This window comes from Limulus polyphemus, unplaced genomic scaffold (assembly GCF_000517525.1).
Source record: "Limulus polyphemus unplaced genomic scaffold, Limulus_polyphemus-2.1.2 Scaffold3306, whole genome shotgun sequence".
NCBI lineage: Eukaryota > Metazoa > Arthropoda > Merostomata > Xiphosura > Limulidae > Limulus > Limulus polyphemus.
In genome coordinates this window covers 73,299-92,900 of record NW_013668916.1, presented here as the reverse complement: position 1 = coordinate 92,900, position 19,602 = coordinate 73,299, and the positions used below count along the sequence as shown (strand labels likewise).

The 19,602-nt window shown below is 33.1% G+C and overlaps 1 protein-coding gene across 1 annotated transcript in view; it reads right to left on the bottom strand.

The window, feature by feature from the left end:
• The window catches only part of LOC106469104 (rho GTPase-activating protein 100F-like), a gene marked incomplete at its 3' end in the record, with an annotated part of 80,593 nt that overhangs the window by 26,746 nt on the left and 34,245 nt on the right, over positions 1–19,602 (bottom strand). The window contains exon 2 of the mRNA XM_022397527.1: positions 18,752–18,879. Coding sequence (XP_022253235.1) covers positions 18,752–18,879 — 128 coding nt within the window. The remainder of the gene's footprint in view (positions 1–18,751; positions 18,880–19,602) is intronic.

The following is a 19,602-nucleotide window of genomic DNA, read 5'->3' as shown; positions in this document are numbered from 1 at the left end:
AACTTACTATCGTAGAACATTGTTTATCAACTTACTATCGTAGAACATTGTTTATCAACTTACTATCGTAGAACATTGTTTATCAACTTACTATCGTAGAACATTGTTTGTCAACGTACTATCGTAGAATATTGTTTATCAACTTACTATCGTAGAATATTGTTTGTCAACTTACTATCGTAGAATATTGTTTGTCAACTTACTACCGTAGAATATTGATTATCAACTTACTATCGTAGAATATTGTTTATCAACTTACTATCGTAGAATATTGTTTGTCAACTTACTATCGTAGAATATTGATTATCAATGTACTATCGTAGAATATTGTTCCAATTGTCCATTTTTTATTTTTCACAATTCAGACAAGTTGTTTGATCACTTTTTAGCTTTCTAACTTTTTATATAAGCCCATACAGCCCCAAGAATGTTCAAATCGGGGCATTGTGCAGGACAAACTTGAGTTGTGAATGTTCCATCCGCCTCTTTATGGTCGAGATATTGTTTCACCACATTTGCTATATGCTTGGAATCATCTCCTTTATAGAAGACGAATCTCCGCCGTGTTCCTAAAGGAATGGCATGATGGATCACAATCCGCCTGTCTGTATCAGCAGACGGGATACAATCAATTTTGTGTAGATTACTGACACTGTTGGTTGAGATACAACCCCAACATCTATTGATCCTCATTATATTTCACTGCAGGTGTTGTACAATGATTATTATACAGTTCTCCTCTCTACTATCAAATAACCTTCCATTCATTGTTGCAGAACAATTCGAACTTAGATTCATTTGTAAAGATCACACGTCTTAAGCTTTGATCATTTTACGGTTTGTGGTCTGATGCCCATGTGAACCTGTTTGTTTGATTACCTCTTTTCAGCGACGGTTTTCGAGCAACTACACGTTAATCGAGAATAATTCATGCTAATATGGATCTTACTGTTCACGAGGCAGTATTCACACTTGTACTTACAACAAGGTCACTGATAATATCCTTACTCGACCATTGTTCTCGAGGTAATATTCACACTTGTAGTTACAACAAGGTCTCTGATAATATCCTTACTCGACCATTGTTCTCGAGGTAATATTCACACTTGTATTACAACAAGGTCACTGATAATATCCTTACTCGACCCATTGTTCTCGAGGTAATATTCACATTTGTATTTATAACAAGGTCTCTGATAATATCCTTACTCGACCGTGAATATTACCTCGAGAACAATGGTCGAGTAAGGATATTATCAGAGACCTTGTTGTAACTACAAGTGTGAATATTACCTCGAGAACAATACTTGTATTTACAACAAGGTCATTAATAATTTCCTTACTCGACCATTGTTCTCGAGGTAATATTCACACTTGTACTGGAATATTCTGGACCAGCCAAAAAAACTTTGAATCCTATACACTTGCTATGTTGTGTTCCAGTCTTGGGGCCATACAACTGAGCTTATTGTGATTATTTGTACTGTTACAGGCTTCATATTGGCGAAACATTGCTCGATTAGTTGGGTTATAACCAATCACAATGTAAACTATGAGCAGCTCATTTCCACATGATAAAGATGTGGTATTCATGCGGTATTTGCCTTTTATCCTTCTTTTCTCACTTGTTCTGTAAATATTTCTAGTATATGAATGTATGAATCCCTCGTTTACAAATTCGAAAATCTCATGTAATCCATAACATTGGTTTTGTTATTCGAACCATCACAGTTCCATATTCGTGATTTCATAAAACATAGATATTCATGTTTGTATTAACATATCATAAGTAGAGAGAAATCATGTTTTCAGCGTAACGTAATGCAGAGAATAAAGTCGGTAAGTTAACACTTGGAAATAAATCCAAATAACCCAGTTTTAAGTCTAAACATCTCATAAATATAAATTAAATAGCTAAGTTCATTCATTCTGTGCCTGAAAGACACGTGGAGCTGATGTTTAACTCCATTTCCATGGTACAAGTGGGTTAGAATGGTGACACATTACCCCTGGATGGGATATGATGTTTAACTCTATTTCCATGGTACAAGTGGATAAGAATGGTGACACATTACCCCTGGATGGGATATGATGTTTAACTCCATTTCCATGGTACAAGTGGATAAGAATGGTGACACATTACCCCTGGATGGGATATGATGTTTAACTCTATTTCCATGGTACAAGTGGATAAGAATGGTGACACATTACCCCTGGATCGGATACCAGTTCATTGCAGGTTAACCCTTAGCGATACCTACTACTCATTTTACACCTGGATAGACTGGAACAAAATGAGGTATAAAGTGAGCAGCAACTAGACACAACCTGGCTTCACGCGTGTAACTTTTCGATTACAAATTCCAAACACTAACCACTGGGCCATACCACCGCACCTCAGATGTATTATCATTACTAAACCTGTTCAGTTGTGTACATAATGCGCTCCCAGTCTCACACAATAAGAAAGGCAAAACAACAACACATAATATTGTTTTATCATGGGCATTTGAAGATAAACCAAATACACTACCAGTTTAAAATATAGCATGGTAAAATACATGATAATGAAAAGCAATTCACACCTGTAGTTCCTCCGAGGTTCGATTCCCTATGGTGAAGAGAGCGCAGATAGCCCAGTGCGAACTTTGTGCAAACAACAATACATCCGTGAAAAGTGAAAAATGTTAATCCAAGTCGATGCTGGCATTGGTGTACACTTCATATGATCATATGAGTTATAATAAAATAATTTCTTCAAGGTTTTTGCAAACACGCAGAAAACATATATATATATATTATTATTACACTCTACGTTACATTTGTGTTACTCATACACAGGCTCTTAAAATATCATCTTTTACGCATACATAATCTTAAGCCATCACTACAGAGGATTAAGGCAAAATGAAAGAAGTAACATCTATAGTTTGTTTTACTGTAAATCCACTTTGGGCTATCTGTTCTGTCCACTGCGGGGAATCGAATCCCATATTTTAGCGTTATAAATCCATAGATTTACTGCTGACCCACCGGGGAACCATTTTATAGTTTCAGAACCCAAAGAACAGATTGCGTTAAACAGTTATTTTCTCCAACTTTCCTGCCGGATATATATACCCAAAACACTGAATTAGTTCCTTAAACCTACACATAAGAATTTAATCATAATAATAAGAGGACGTAACGGCCCTTTTACAATTCACAATTAGACTTTTTTTAGCGTTAGTCTAAAGCTCAAAATACTCTTTCAAAATATGTCGGACAGTTTTCTATCTTATATACAATACATCCTTTAAACATGGGACAAGACACTAGGTAGGAAACTGATGTTCCTCAAAGTGCTTGTTTCTTTCTTTGTTGTAGAATTTAATTGATTTGTTCCTAATTTTAAATTCATAGACTAGAGGGAAGGTAATTAGTCAACAACATCATTTCTAACTTGTAGACTACTACTGTCCGCACAATGAAGGAAATTTGACTATAACTCTTATGCTGTATCCATGACCTCAAAGTGCAGAGAACAGTTATGCAGCGATGGGTTCACAGTCGAAGTCAACCTAATCACTAGGCCATACTTGGCCCACTTGAAAAGGCAATGTTATGTATTAATAAAGAAAAAGTAATAAACAGAATTTATCACTCTTGTAAAATCTAATCCAGGCATATCTCAGTGGTTAGCATGTTGATCTGTAAATCCGAGGGTCTATGGTTTGTATCTCACTGCCGCGCTTCGGAGGTGTGGTCGTATTAAAAGAGTGACTATTAACACCCACTATTTTATTTGAGTAGTGGGTGCTATTGACTAGTAGCTTTTTCTCTAGTCTGTCAGCTCAAAGTTAGATACAATTAATGTGGTTAGCCCTTGTCTAGCTTTGTGTGAATATCTTAAACCTATCAGAACTTTAATAACGCATAAACTAAAAAATACTTTCAAACAAGAATGATGGAAAAAAAGAAATTTAAATATTTATTAAATTACCTAACTGATTATTTTAACCACTTGAGAAGGCGAAGTTCTTCAAGGCAGCAGCTGTAGTTTGCCTGAAATGGAGATCGTTCTTTTCAGGATACTTGGTCTCCACAGATTTTTTTAGTTTGGTCTAGTTCTGTTTTTATACTTAAGATTGTGTTGTCTGCATCTTGTGTTTATCCCCACATAAATTCCACATCGATATCCAGTGGAAAATGTGGGATTATCAGTGATAATTCCATTGGCTAAGTTCTAGCACGTCTATTTTGGCTTGTAAGACCAACAGCGATTGCAATGGGACCTCCGACAATGCCTGAGCTGTTACCCTCTTAGCCAGTGGATTGGCCATAGTTATTGTCAGTGCAGTGATGATTTTTAAGGCGGATGAGACTTCATTCTTCTTTGCTTCTGTTACTGAATCTCGAAGGGACTCTCGTCTTCTCCTGTAAAAAATTCAATCTTAAACTCTAAAAGATCTTCCAAGAATTGTTATATAGTGACCCAAGTGGAAGTATTTTCAAGTGTCACCTCAGTGTTTTGTTCATTCAGTACAACTTTCGATTGGGTATATCAACACCATGTGACCGTCCTTAGTTGCTATTATCAGGACTGGTGGCTCAAGAGTCTTCCATATTGACTGACAGGCCAGTTACAGCAGATAGATCAGTAGCTATTCTGTTTACAGACTTAAAACGTTAAAATCATGGGCTCTACTCCATATAGTGGACAGAGCGCAGATAACCCGTTGTAAACTTTACGTAAACAGCTTTGCAGTTTTATTCTCAGTTATTTTTAAAAGTGAAAAAATGTGCACACAAAATCTGTAAATAACAATGGTTAGCAAACACACTACATTTTTAGAGCAAAGTGTCCTTTACCACACCAGACTAGAATAAATCAAATTTCAGAAACTTGTAGCAAGGTTTTTCAACAATTAATTTTCCTAGGTTAACATAATGACTGATTAACGCATTGCATGCACACAATAAACTAGATTTGATCTTTCTCACATCTTTTCTCTCTCTTTCTATCAGTGCCAGTTTAATCATAGCAGATTTTATAATGATGTCTACAACAGTTTTGAATATGCAAAGCAGCAAGTCAGATGATAACCATAGCCGATATATAAATTCATGATAGAACTACACCTATCAGAACTACATTTTTACATTGCTTGGCGTTTCATAGGTAGTAGGATCGCATTAAATCTTGATTGCATTTGGGAAGGATATGTAACAGCCCTTTCTGTCACAAAATGTCACACATTCAGATAATAAATATCTTCAGATCTGGATTTACAAAATAGGGATATTCCCTGTACTTAATGGCATTGTAAAATAAAGGAATATGAATCAACTTGGGAAACCAGAACTATAGCACAAACCTGCGATGGTTTTATTGTCTTAAAATTTTTACGTATTCTACAGTAATTCCTGTACGCTGACTTCAAAAATGATATCCATTTTCTCTATCATATAAAGATGTTTCACAAAACGTCATATGTACTTTTACATAAGTGAATAATTTTCATTGAAATCGGGTCACATTTTGTTATGCTTAAAATGTTGACAATCCCTGGCTATAGATTTCTCTAGACCAATCGCGACGTGAGAATCTTATCGATCGTTCTAGAACCCAAACATAACAAACATAATAATAAAAACATTTCATTGTGGTAAACGAAAAAATCCTTAAGTGATAGAAAAAAATGAATACTATTTTCGAAATCTGCGCAGCTGAAGTATGTTTTGTTTATTCCTTAGGGATTTTCAAGAATTAAAAGACTGTATTATAATAATAGCATTCCAACCACACTATAGCAAGCAAACTTTACTTAAGCTTTAAACTTTAATGTACATCTTGTGTCTATCCCCACATAAGGTCCACATCGATATTCAATTGGGCATATCAACACAATTATTGTTTTAACAGATGGTTTATATAAATAGTGTTCCGACCACTACTATATTTGTTGTATCCAAGCCGGCCTTAAGAGCTCTGGATTAAGTGAAATGCATCGTTAGCAATGGATATGGCAAATACAAAGTGGTTGTAGAGCTATTATTACATACTCTTCTAATTCTTGAAAATCCCGGAGGGACTAGATAAAGAATGTATTGCTTAAAATTATAATAGGCCTAAAACTAATGTCTTATGGCAAGTATAATTACGATCATGTTTCGTCAGCTTGTAAAAGACGTTCACACTATAACAAGTATTGTTGTAAGAAAGTAGGAATATCCAGAAAAAGAGCTGCAACACGTTATACCTCAACCTTGGTAAGCAAAGTATGGCATCTTGTAGTATGTCAAACGCCAACAAAGATCAGAGTTGAAAACCGAAAAGGTGGCCCAGCCAACAATACACAACGTAACAAAAAAAAGATAAACAACACAAGACATTTACAGACAAATTACTTCAACAAAATATCAAGGGAAGGAAGATCAACTGTACAGAACTACATGTTGGTAAAAAATGGCAGTACATGGTGGCACTCGATAAAGCATATGTGTACCTTAGTAACCATGAAAAGTCTAATGCTGTTTTCTACCAGTCATTGCGTGGTAATTGGTATATTGCATTTTTTCTTTTTAAAGAAATTAATTACCATTGCTAGATAATGCAGTGGAGGAAAATTAGGGATCTGACAGGAAAGTGGATACAAAGGTCAAAGTGAACTGAGCTTACTAGCAAACAATGTTCTGGATTTTTTTTACCACACAGAAATATTAGCTTTGTGCTGTTATTCGTATCTCACATACAACAATCGCATAACTCAGACAGTTGTAGTAAGAAGTGAATATTCATGCTATTCCATATAAAGAAATACTGGTCAGCACTAATGGATTTTTGGGCAATTGAATTGTTGAAATGAGCAATGGGAACCACTGTCCTCATAAACTAGATTGATTATGGAAAGCTTGCACGGAGGAGTGATGTGTTTTGGACGCGACAGCTATACAACATAGCTTTTTATAATGGAAACTATGTTGCAAAGCTATTGTAAACCCGCATGGTTATCAGCTAAAGCATGACCAGACGTGATGACCTAGACTGTAATGGCATGGTAAGATTCAAAAATCTTTCTGTATATGCATTAGGTATTTATTTTTGTACATCATCCATATCAATATGCAAACATTTCTGGTCAATAGTAGGAAAAGCATACAGTACACAAATACTGAGAAGTAAAGTGTATATGGAACAACTGTAACGAATATTTTACTAAGCCACCACCTGTGGTTTAAAAAATTTTAATATAAAATTATACATAGTAGTTTTTACCAAAGGTCATTCGCTAGGTGAAAACTTCAATTTTTCTACTCTATCTACTACACAATATTTTCCAATTCACGTGATATATTTTCTTGTTTGTATCTGTTTCTACATCTATTTTTTTCCAAATTTCACTAATAACGATATATTTCTAACACTGTCAGATACAGATGGATTTCACACTGATTCAGTGGCAACATTTGCAATGAAGGTCCATCTGCATTGAAAATCAAGACTTCTATTTTCATACTCAGTAGTTAAGAAAGCAAAAATCTCCACATCCTTTCAGTTATTGTATGTGTTCAACTATGACTGTTTTAGGTTACTGTCTCAGAAGTTTCTTACTTGTTTTCTCTAACATAAAATTTTACCTGCATGCTCGTTCAAAAATATCTAAGGATTATTCTAGCTGTATTTCAGTATAAAGTCATACTATGTGGGACTTCAACAGTGTCATTGAGACCATTCTTCTGAACAGTGCTCAGGGATTTGGTTCTTCCTCATCTGATTTATCAAGGATGGCCTGTTGGTTACTTGCAGCATTAATTTGATTAAGTTACCATAGTCTACTTTATTATAACTATCTAATGCTTACTTATGACTTCAGCTAATCACAATGCCTCACATGCTTTTAAGCATCTGGTGATTGTTCATCATAATTCAATAGAATAAGCTGTTGAAGCATGAAATTTGTTGTAGTCCAGACAGATGTGAGATGGCATGATGCTAGCATATACCACAGGCACACCAAATCTTCATATAGGAAATGTTTTATGATAATTTCCTTCTTTTGTCACACATCCACTTTCCATATCAGTTATTATACAAATTTGTAAGCACCAGAAGATAGTGATTCATAACCATTCCATGCATTCTGGGGTGTTTGCATTTACCGGAAGACCGTTAATGAAATTCATAAGGACTATAACTCCTTTACTGAACATTAACACGTTCAGAAAACAACCATTTCACTCTTGCTCTATGTTCTATAATAATGTAAGCAAAGTGATCGTTTTAGTCAGTACACTTGAATCTCAAAAACTTTGCAAGAATTTGCTTGACAATTTTAATGGCTCATTCAGCCAAACCATTCGACTGAGGATGATATGCTTCAAAATTCCAAGTATGGAGCAAGGTGCAACAAAGAATGAATTAAAAAAGTTATTACTCTGATCTATATGGATATTCTCTAGCGCTATAAAGCATATTATCCATTGATCAGTGAATTTATCAGCCATGTATTGTGCTTTCTGAGGTGTCAAGGAGTGGATACGCTTCAGCTCATTTTGTAAGGTGACTGATAACAACCAGTATAGTCCACTTTCCCTTTTTTTATTATAGGGAGGGGTCTGACTATATCCATGACTGTATCCGATCATTTTTTGGATTATCAGCTGGATACTCTCGCTGTTAATAATATTTTCGGCCACAATCCCAATAATATCACAAAAGTTTAGGTAAGTTCTATATCTATACACTAACTAGGTAATATTGTAAAACAATCTTCATAAAGAATATATTATACATATATATAGATTTCAAACCTAACGAAATCAAAAATATAAATAAAAAAGGTAAAGATATTTCGAACGTGGTGGTTCCTAGAATATTTATATATGTTTATTAATCTCGAGAAGATCACATCCATATATATGTATATATACACAATGATAAATTTAAAATAATAAAAATGAAAACATTAAATATTTCAAGCGATATTATTGACGAAACTACTATTCAAGAAAGAGTAGAATATATATATATTATTTACAAAACGCATACAACTAGTTGTTGGTTTCATGGAATATAACTGATTCCACGTATAACATATCTGTGGCAATCAACTAATAAAACAATTTGCAAAATATAGCTTTAGTGCATATGTGACTTTGCGGTCTCTAGTTTTCATATCATTTAATGTGCATAGAGTATCCTGCCTCATAGTATAGTTTGGTGATTAGGATGCAAAACCTGTTGCTAAGCATATTCGTGGGGGGCATTATAAAGTGAATGTCAATCCCACTATTCATTGGTAAAGAGTAACTGCCTTTCCTGTAATCTATTACTTCAAAATTAGACTTGGAACTATTAACTATGTCACAACTACATGTACCAGAGCGACAGAGTACAAATCCAAATTAGACTTGGAACTATTAACTATGTCACAACTACATGTACCAGAGCGACAGAGTACAAATCCAAATTAGACTTGGAACTATTAACTATGTCACAACTACATGTACCAGAGCGACAGAGTACAATCCAAATTAGACTTGGAACTATTAACTATGTCACAACTACATGTACCAGAGCGACAGAGTACTAATCCAAATTAGACTTGGAACTATTAACTATGTCACAACTACATGTACCAGAGCGACAGAGTACTCATCTCGTACCTATAATTGCTTATACAATTAAATACAAGTCAAAACGTTTGTGCTACTTTATAACAATGAGTTTGCCTGATCTATGGAAATTAGTACCCATGTAATATCAATGCTCTTTAACTGCTTTTCTTAAAGCTGTTTAAAAGCTATTGAGTTTGATTTTTTTACAGTTATTTGCTATTTTTTCCTGCTCTTAAACCTATTTATCAATGTAGTATTTTCAATTTAATTTTAACAAAATGGATATTTACTCTCTCATGGGAAATTCCATCTTTATTTTCTTACTAATTTATCAAATGAGCTTGCACACTAAGATTATATTATTGAATCATTTTATCCAATATCATCCCTTCTGTTCTTTGCAGTTCAATAACCACTTCAGTGATGAATAGGCTAAGCTTGTCCAAATAAATACTATCGGAAGTGCTTATAAATAATACAGCCGTTAGAAACACAATGTACAGTAATTATTTTTTTTCAGAAGTTAGCCACTACTTTCCCAATATTATCCTGGGCTAGTGAAAACATAACTGCGGTTGTAGTATTAGTATCAGTACAGAAAGATAAACTGGTCTTGGACAAGCTGTACAGGTGCATTTTTTAAAGCCTTTTTAATATCTGAAAAAAAAACTTTTCATAATCCTCTACCCAAATAAAGTCTGAATTTACATTATTTAGAATGGACTACAGTGTTGCTATTTCTGAACTATTTCCCCAAAACATGGATAATGCTACACAAAGTCAAGAAACTTCACTCTTCTCTATTGTAGGATGCATTGCTCTGTCATGCATAGTTTAGAGTTCAATGAATAAATAAGTATAAAAATGCGAAGGTGATAAATTAAGATAAATTAGACTTTCATAGAAAAGTAAGGGCTTGTTTCCGGCTTGAAAAAGAGAGTTTGCTTGAAACGTCGCCAAGTTGATATATTATTTAAGTTTATAAAAGTGATTTTTTTTCTCAAAAAGTCTGATTTATTTTAGCCTAGACTTTAGTTGAGTTTGTTAACATAATGTCCTTATCAACTACCTGTCCAAATATTCTACTTATCGATGTGTTAGTGCAAACTTTCCAAATTTTAGTTTCAAGCTTGCATTCTCTGAAAGACCTTCTTTAATATTTAGAAGTAGCTTGTAACATTTGACCGAATATTAGTATGTCATTAACATGTAGTAGACGCCACTCCCATTGCATTCACGATGTGTGAAACTCTATTAGCTACTCAAGACTAGCTAATGCATCACAAAGTCCACAAGGCCTTTATTCAAAACTAGTAGAGTTCTTTTTGAGGTTCTTATGTTTTCAGATTGACCTATTTCTTATCATTATACTCATAATGCGAGTAGTAATTTTGTTTTCTTATTACCAATTTATGATCTAATAAACTTATCTATCTAATAAGTGCATAAATGCAGGGTTTCGAATCTTTGTCACTCATTCAAATGCGACATTCAGACATTAATAGGGATATGTCTTACATTTCTGCTGCAAATGCATGCTTGCTCTCATTGTTTTGGCTATAAAATTCTGGAGGTTGAGATTGATTCAAATTAATACAGTGGCTCCCTATTTACTTCTTGTGTTTCAACCCCATTTGTGGATGGAGTAGGATTGTTTGATAGATTGCTTTTCCTGCTCTGAGTTCTTCTGTTTGTGGCTAAAGTCTATTTTCTTCAGTGATGACAATCATTCAATCATCCTCATAACATCTTCCTACAAGGTCTTGGAATACCTTAGATTGTTATTCAAGTGAAGTCCCTTTTGTGGTGATTTCACCTCTACATCATTTGCTTCGATGGAGTAAGGGTATTAGTGGCCAGGGTCTATATCTCTTGCTAATGGTTCAACTCTAGGGGTTAATGAAAATAGTAAGAACCAATAGATTCTTGGAAAGTGCTGGAGAGCTCTACAGTTCCAATTCTGGACTCAAAAAGTAAGAGCCACACTTTCTGACCCTTATGGCAGACCACCATGTATCGCCTCTTTCCTCTGGGTTGTTAAAGTGCTCCAAAAGAGAGAAATATGTTTCTTTTTTTCTGCCAAGAAGACAAAAAACAAAGAAATGTGAAAATAATAACATTATTTAACAGCTAAGCTAGTGAACCGGGTATGTGTGTGTGTGGGAGGGGGTAGGCATATTCTTACTGCATGCCTGACATTTATTTTAATTTTACAGAATTCTGATCAAGGAACCAAAGTTGTTGGTTGCTACTTGTGACCATGGTAATCTTATTATGTAATTAAACTACAAATCAACATCTATCTCACGGGTATCAGTCCGCAAAAACAAGTGAATAGGGATTATGAGAACTTTTGTCTGATAATGTGAGGTTAAGGAAATGAGAGTCAGAAGTCTGAATATTCAGATAACAATTCTTCAATTAAGATGGTAAAGTCAACAAAGAAACAATTGAAGATATTCTGTGATAACATTAACTAAGACAAAGTTAAAATGAATGCGCAGAGAAGATGAAGATTATAGAAGCTGATAATAGCGCGAAATGACACGAAAGTGAAGGGGTAGAAGAAAACAAACAAACACGTTACACCACGCTTATCAACTAATAACATGTTAAAAACCTCACAGACACAATTATATACTCTGATTTTACATTCAATCTCTTCCTGACCAAGAAAAACAGCACTTATCAGCATCAGAGTTAAAGCAAAGAAAGAATAATATCAGACAATCACATTACAATTCCACATTACATGAGGAGTGACATAGGATGTGTTTACTCCTATGCAAGGAGACTGCTATCACCTAAAATGGCGTGTACTAATTTTTCCTGTACAGCAGGAAGGGTTTACTCCTATGCAAGGATACTGCTAACACCTAAAATGGCGTGTACTAATTCTTCCTGTACAGCAGAAAGGGTTTACTCCTATGCAAGGATACTGCTAACACCTAAAATGGCGTGTACTAATTCTTCCTGTACAGCAGGAAGTGTTTACTCCTATGCAAAGCGACTGCTAACACCTAAAATGACGTGTACTAATTCTTCCTGTACAGCAGAAAGTATTTACTCCTATGCAAGGATACTGCTAACACCTAAAATGACGTGTACTAATTCTTCCTGTACAGCAGGAAGGGTTTACTCCAATGCAAGAATATTGCTAACACCTAAAATGACGTATACTATTTCTTCCTGTTTAGCATTCTCTCTCTACTCGTGTGTCAGATCTTAAATTGCAAGCGTCTTATACCAGTTTGGTAGGGGATTTAAACTACATAGCAGTTATAAAAAACAAAGAAGATTAACATTCACACCTCAAGATGTATGTCTTTTTTAAGTTACAGAAAGATAGTGATTATATTTTCACCAAAAGTAAAATAGAAAATATAAACTGTGACGTGAAAGCTTAATAAATTCCTTGATTCACCTCACCCTCTACTGTAGACTGTAGTTTCGCCTATTCAGTACATATAATGGTGATGTGTAAATAATATTTATGGGGCTTTGAGTCCTTTTTAATTCACCATATAGTAACTTGAATTATTTAGTTACTACAGGGTGAGTTAGAAAGGACTATAGTAACCTAAATTATTTAGTTACTACATGGTGAGTTAAAAAGGACTATAGTAACCTAAATTATTTAGTTACTACATGGTGAGTTAAAAAGGACTATAGTAACCTAAATTATTTAGTTACTACATGGTGAGTTAAAAAGGACTATAGTAACCTAAATTATTTGGTTGCTAGATGGTGAGTTAGAAAGGACTATAGTAATCTAAATTATTTAGTTACTACATGGTGAATTAGAAAGAACTCAGAGTCCTATAAATATTATGTAAGAAAGTAGATTAATATTAGCAGGTACCACACGTTAATAGACAAAATTAAGAACGTGATCACTTCTAGAAATAATCAACCATTTCCCCTTTATTGTAGAAACAGGATTATGATAAAATAAATTAATATCATCATTTTTACATATGAAAATGACGCTCATATTGCGCATGATCAATTACCTGTGTGAAGCTATATTTTTACTGATCAATTACTTTTTATCAATTTTGATCTGTTAGTCAGAGATAAAGTTGTTTGTTTGCTATCTTATCCAAAAGGATAGTTTTCTAGAAGTATGATATTTCTTATATTACTGTGACGTATTATCCTAAATAGGAACATGTATCTATGGAAAACTTTTTTTTCCTGGATGAAATATCTTGATATGTAGGAAAGAAACCCATAAAAGACTATCCACTATATTAAAAAAGCCCAGCGGTATGTCTGCGGACTTACAACGCTAGAAACCGGGTTTCGATACCCGTGGCGGGCAGAGCACAGATAACCCATTGTGTAGCTTTGTGCATAAATTCAAACAAACGAACAAACAAAATATGAAAGAAATACTAACAATTAACTTTAGGAGCACAAAAGCGTTCAAAGACAAACGCGTGGGGATTTTTAACATAGTAACAGAAAAAAGAAAAAAAAAAGAAAATTTTTACTGATTGTTTGTTTTTGAATTTCGCCCAAAGCTATCAGTGGGTTATATGCGCTAGCCGTCCCTAATGTAACAGCGATAGTCTAGAGCAGGGCTGGTGAACCTTTTTGAGAGCATGTGCCCAAATTGTCGATAATTTTCGGAGAAATACTTTCATGGGAATTGTGAGCAGCAAAATTATTGTTGTCATTATTAATTTTATATATTATAATTAATATATATATATTGGTCGAGCAAATAAAAAACTTGGCACGCGGCATTCACTGGCGTGCCATAGGTTCACCCGCCTTGGCCTAGAGGGTAAGGCAGTTATCAACACCACCCACCGCCAACTGTTTGAATACTCTTTTACCAACGAATAGTGGGATTGACCGTCACATAATAACACCCCCACGGCTGAAAGGGTGAGCAGGTTTAGTGGGACGGGGATTCGAACCTGCAGATTGCATTTTCACTGTTTATTCGCTCAAGAGTTTTAGCTAAGTATTATAAACGTTCACATAAATAGTCAAAGAACTGTTTATTTAACAAATATAAGAAGAATTAAGAGTTACGTTAAAAATAAGAAACACCTCCAAGAAGCGTTTGACATGATTATGCCCAATAGCATAGAGAACAGACCTGATTTTAAGTACAAAATAGCAGAAAATCGCCCACGTTTTAAATAAAACGTTTCAAACAAACCTTTAAGTTGCTAATTGTTTTATGTGAGACTTTAGGCTCAATTTCTTGCAGCATGTCCCTCGACACTTAAATAATCATACTTTTGGTTCATTAGAGTTTAGACTAGTTTATTATAGCATTTATAATCAACTTTACAGATTATATTTTCAATTTTACCTTTGGTGAAAGGAAAATAAATTTGTAATATAATAATAGAACATTTTAGAATAGCAACTATTAGTAGTAAACATTGCCGCACCTAGACAAGCCGTCTGCTAGATTGCAGAATATATAACGAATAGTTTATTCATGATGTTAGAAAAACACACAGGTCCAAGAAGTCTTGATAGAAGTGAATAGAAAGCGCTCGGGTTATACGAATATTTTTGTAGCTCACGAGAAAAATGTTCTATAAATGTAATTTTTTCTGTAAATTTTAGTAGTGCTTTATAATGTTATTTTTTATTTTAGATTTTGTTACGTCTGTTATCATGACACTTCGGTTAGGATAAATTTAGTTAGTTCTAAAAAGATGTTGGTTGAGTAAGGCATATTTTGTTTTCTGAGTAAGCGATGTTTAAGCTAGACTAAATTAATTTTAAGTAAGTCTTTGTTAGGTTAAGTTCCTTCTGTCAGAGCGTTACACTAGTTACGATAAATGACTGGTTAGGCCAAGCCTTAGATGTGATAGGTTATTTGTTTTTGTATCAGAAGTTTGCTTACACTACGTCGTGTGGCCCGTGTGGGTGTATCACATGATTTGTGAGCTCAGTTTCAGATAGAGTTTTACAGATACAGCTATCTAAACAGAGGATCGAAAGGTTCATCTGAATTTAAACATTATTCTCTTACACCATCATCATTTAAATGTAAGATTATAGAATTTTGTACATGATAACGAAGACTTTCAAAAAAGCCCCCCGCCCCTAGTGGCTCAGGGATAAGTCTGCAGGCTCAACACCCTAAAAATCGAGTTTTGATACCCGTGGTAGGCAGAGCAAAGTTAGCCTATTGTGTAGTTTTGTGTTTGAGAACATGTTATCAAACAATCAAGAAGTTCCCCTCCCCCAATGGCTCAACGGTAATCTGATGGATTATAACGTTAAAAATCGGATTTCGAAACCCGCAGTGGGTAAAGCACAGAAGGTTCATTTTTATAGCGTTGTGCTAAAAACATACACAAACGTTATTCATTACATTCATTCATTCCTATGTATTTTCCATATATTTGAGAATATTTTTGTTCACTTTAAAATAAAAATCAACCTTTTTTGTGGGTAAAGTGCATTCTTCTCTAAACGATTACCTCAAGCAGACATTATCCTCTATATATATACATAAATGAGTGTATGTATATATGGGGTTTTAAAATAACAAAAAATGTCTAATAATGCCTTGCTCTGCCACATTTCTCTATTTGAGACGTTTTTTAGGATGCTTAGTGATGCCTTAATTCTTGTTTATTAGCTTGGCTTGGTGCATCTTGCTTTTCTTATTTTAAGTTGTTTTTTTTATACTTTGTAGCACTTTCATTTTTGCGTAATTGTGATGTTTGGAGATATCTTAATTTTTTGTTCGATTGTAATTGATGGTGTCTTAATTCTTGTTTATTAGTAATTTTTGATGTTAACTTACTTCTTGTTTATTAGTAATTTTTGATCTTAAATTAATTATTGTTTATTAGTAATACTTGATAGTATCTTAATTCTTGTTTATTAGTAATTTTTTATGTTATCTTAATTCTTGTTTATTAGTAATTCTTGATGTTAACTTAATTCTTGTTTATTAGTAATTCTTGATGTTAACTTAATTGTTGTTTATTAGTAATTCTTGATTGTATCTTAATTCTTGTTTATTAGTAATTTTTTATGTTAACTTAATTCTTGTTTATTAGTAATTCTTGATGTTATCTTAATTCCTGTTTATTAGTAATTTTTTATGTTAACTTAATTCTTGTTTATTAGTAATTCTTGATGTTATCTTAATTCTTGTTTATTAGTAATTTTTTATGTCAACTTAATTCTTGTTTATTAGTAATTCTTGATGTTAACTTAATTCTTGTTTATTAGTAAATCTTGATGTTATCTTAATTTTTGTTTATTAGTAATTCTTTATGTTAACTTAATTCTTGTTTATTAGTAATTCTTGGTGCTATCTTAATTCATGTTGATTGGTAATGGTTTACTTCTGAGTTCTTGTTCATTTGTGATGTTTGATAATATAATACTTGTTTGTTAGTAACTCTTGGTGTTATTTTAATTCTTGCTCTTTAGTGGTGCTTGGTGATAAATTATTGTTTGTTATTTATGCTTGGTCAAATTTTAATTCTTCTTTATTAGTGATATCTTAATCCTTGTTTACTTGTGATGCTTGTTGATATCTTAATCATTGTTTATTCGTAACTCTTATTAGTATCTTACTTCTTTTTTGTTAGGAGTGTTTAATTCTTGTTTAGTAGTGATATTTTTTGCCGAATAGCGATGCTCCGTGAGACCTTAATTCTTGTCTGTCAGTGATGCTTGGTTATGTCTTAATTCTAATGTATTAGTGATATCTTATTTCCTGTTTATTTGTTATTATTTGGATATCTTGATTCTTGCCTATTAGTAATGCTTGGTGATATCTTAATTATTGTTAATTAGGGATATTTGGTGATATCTTATTATTTGTTTATTAATTTTGTTTATTTTTTATCTGCTAGAGATACTTGGTTGTATCTTAACTTTAGTTTATTTGTAAAACTTTGTGGTATTTCACTGTTGTTTATAAGTGATACTTGTTAGTATCTCAATTATTGCTTATTAGTAATGCTTGGTTATATCTTAATTCTTGTTAATTAGGGATATTTGGTGATATCTTATTATTTGTTTATTAATTATTTTTATTTTTTATCTGCTAGAGATACTTGGTTGTATCTTAACTTTAGTTTATTTGTAAAACTTTGTGGTATTTCACTGTTGTTTATAAGTGATACTTGTTAGTATCTCAATTATTGCTTATTAGAAATGCTTGATGGTATCTTAGTTCTTGTATATTAGAGATGCCTGATTATATCTTAATTCTTCCTTATTAGTGACACTTTATTTTTTGTTTATTTGTGATGCTTTATTATATCCTAAGTCTCGTATATTAGTGAGACCAAGGGATATCGTAATTCTTCTTTATTCATGATTTTTGGTTGTACCATAATTCTTGTATATTAGTGATGCTTGATATCTTGGTTCAAGTTTATTAGTGATATCTTAATCCTTGTTTGTTGATGATGTTTGGTAATACCTTGATCATTGTTTATCTGGTATCTTAATTACTGTTTATTAGTGGTGTTTAATTATTGTGTATTAGTGATGCTTGGTGATATCTTAATTATTGTTTATTAGTTTCACTTATTAGTACTTTAATTTGTATTTATTTATTATAAATTATTTGTGATATCATACCTTAATTATTGTGTATTAGTGATGCTTGGTTATGTGTTAATTCTTCTTTATTAGAGCGATTGGAGGAATCTTAATTATGTTCTATTATTGATGTTTCTTAGTATCATGATGTTTAATGAATTTAGAGAAACCACAGTATAACATACAGAAAGTGAAAAAAAAAAGAGCTAATTGGTATACATGTTGTTAATTAACTTATTTGTCACTTTCCCCTTAGTTTGTTGTTTGGGCAGAACAACAAACTTAATTCAGAAATTTGTGAGAATACTATTTTGCCGATATTACTAGAATTTGTTTCGTAGTAATATTAAATACTGTATGATCCAAACTAAACAAGGCTGCTGTAAAATATATGGTAGAAAAATAAAGAAGTTTAAAGCAGATTGTTTTGTTTTTCCATGTGTAAGTTTTACTGTTGTTGTTTTTTGTAATTCTTAATTGAGCTCGATCATGTTTGTGTTGCGGAGAATATTACATCACCTTTAATTTGTCACTTCAATATAATTTAGTAAGAAAGGCATACTTGAAATCTTTGGTCGTTGACGGAAACTTTGCTCACCTTCTTACGGCCACAACAAAGCATCTTTGAAATAACAAGGTTCATCAACTTTGCTCTGAGTCGTCGTGGCAGAGCAGGCGACTTCATGTGTACTGGAAGGTGGCTTAAGTTCACTCCAGACGGCACATCTAGAAGACGTTAAGAAAATCAGTCTATTATCGATTACTAGACGTCAGACGTGTATCTTTGCTAAAACTAACTCGTTACGTTTTAGAAAATCGTTGACTTAAGTTAATACAAGGTTATTATGCTAAATAATGGTTAGTCGTTAAATTGTGGGATAACCAAAGCCTATAATTGAAAACAATGTATATTTGCTGCAAAACCGTACTTTACAGTAATATTCTCTTTATCATTAGTAATAATCCGTATTGATCTTTAACCTTAACGTATCATACCATCAAGTGTATAGCCCATAAATGTAGGCACCTTTCCTCCCATTGACAAAATCTTTATAGCTAATGTAGACCGTACATTTTGTGATAACAAAAAGTCTTCACTCATGCGTAAGTACAGGTATTGTTAAACAAGGACATTTCTAGGTATAATTACCTTATAATTCAATCTAAACAATTAGACGAGTCCATATTATCATGTCAGTAGTATGGAAAATAATCGAATATATATTAATTTAAAAGTTTATAGAAGTTATGATTTATGAAAACCTTCGTAACATTTTTTGATCTTAGTAAGGAAATCTAAATTGATTTTTATTGCGAGATATCAATGATACCCTTAAGACATAGACATCAAGGCTACGAACAGTGTATATATATATATATATAGACATCAAGGCTACGAACAATGTATATATAAGTATATATATATATATATAAAGGCTACGAACAATG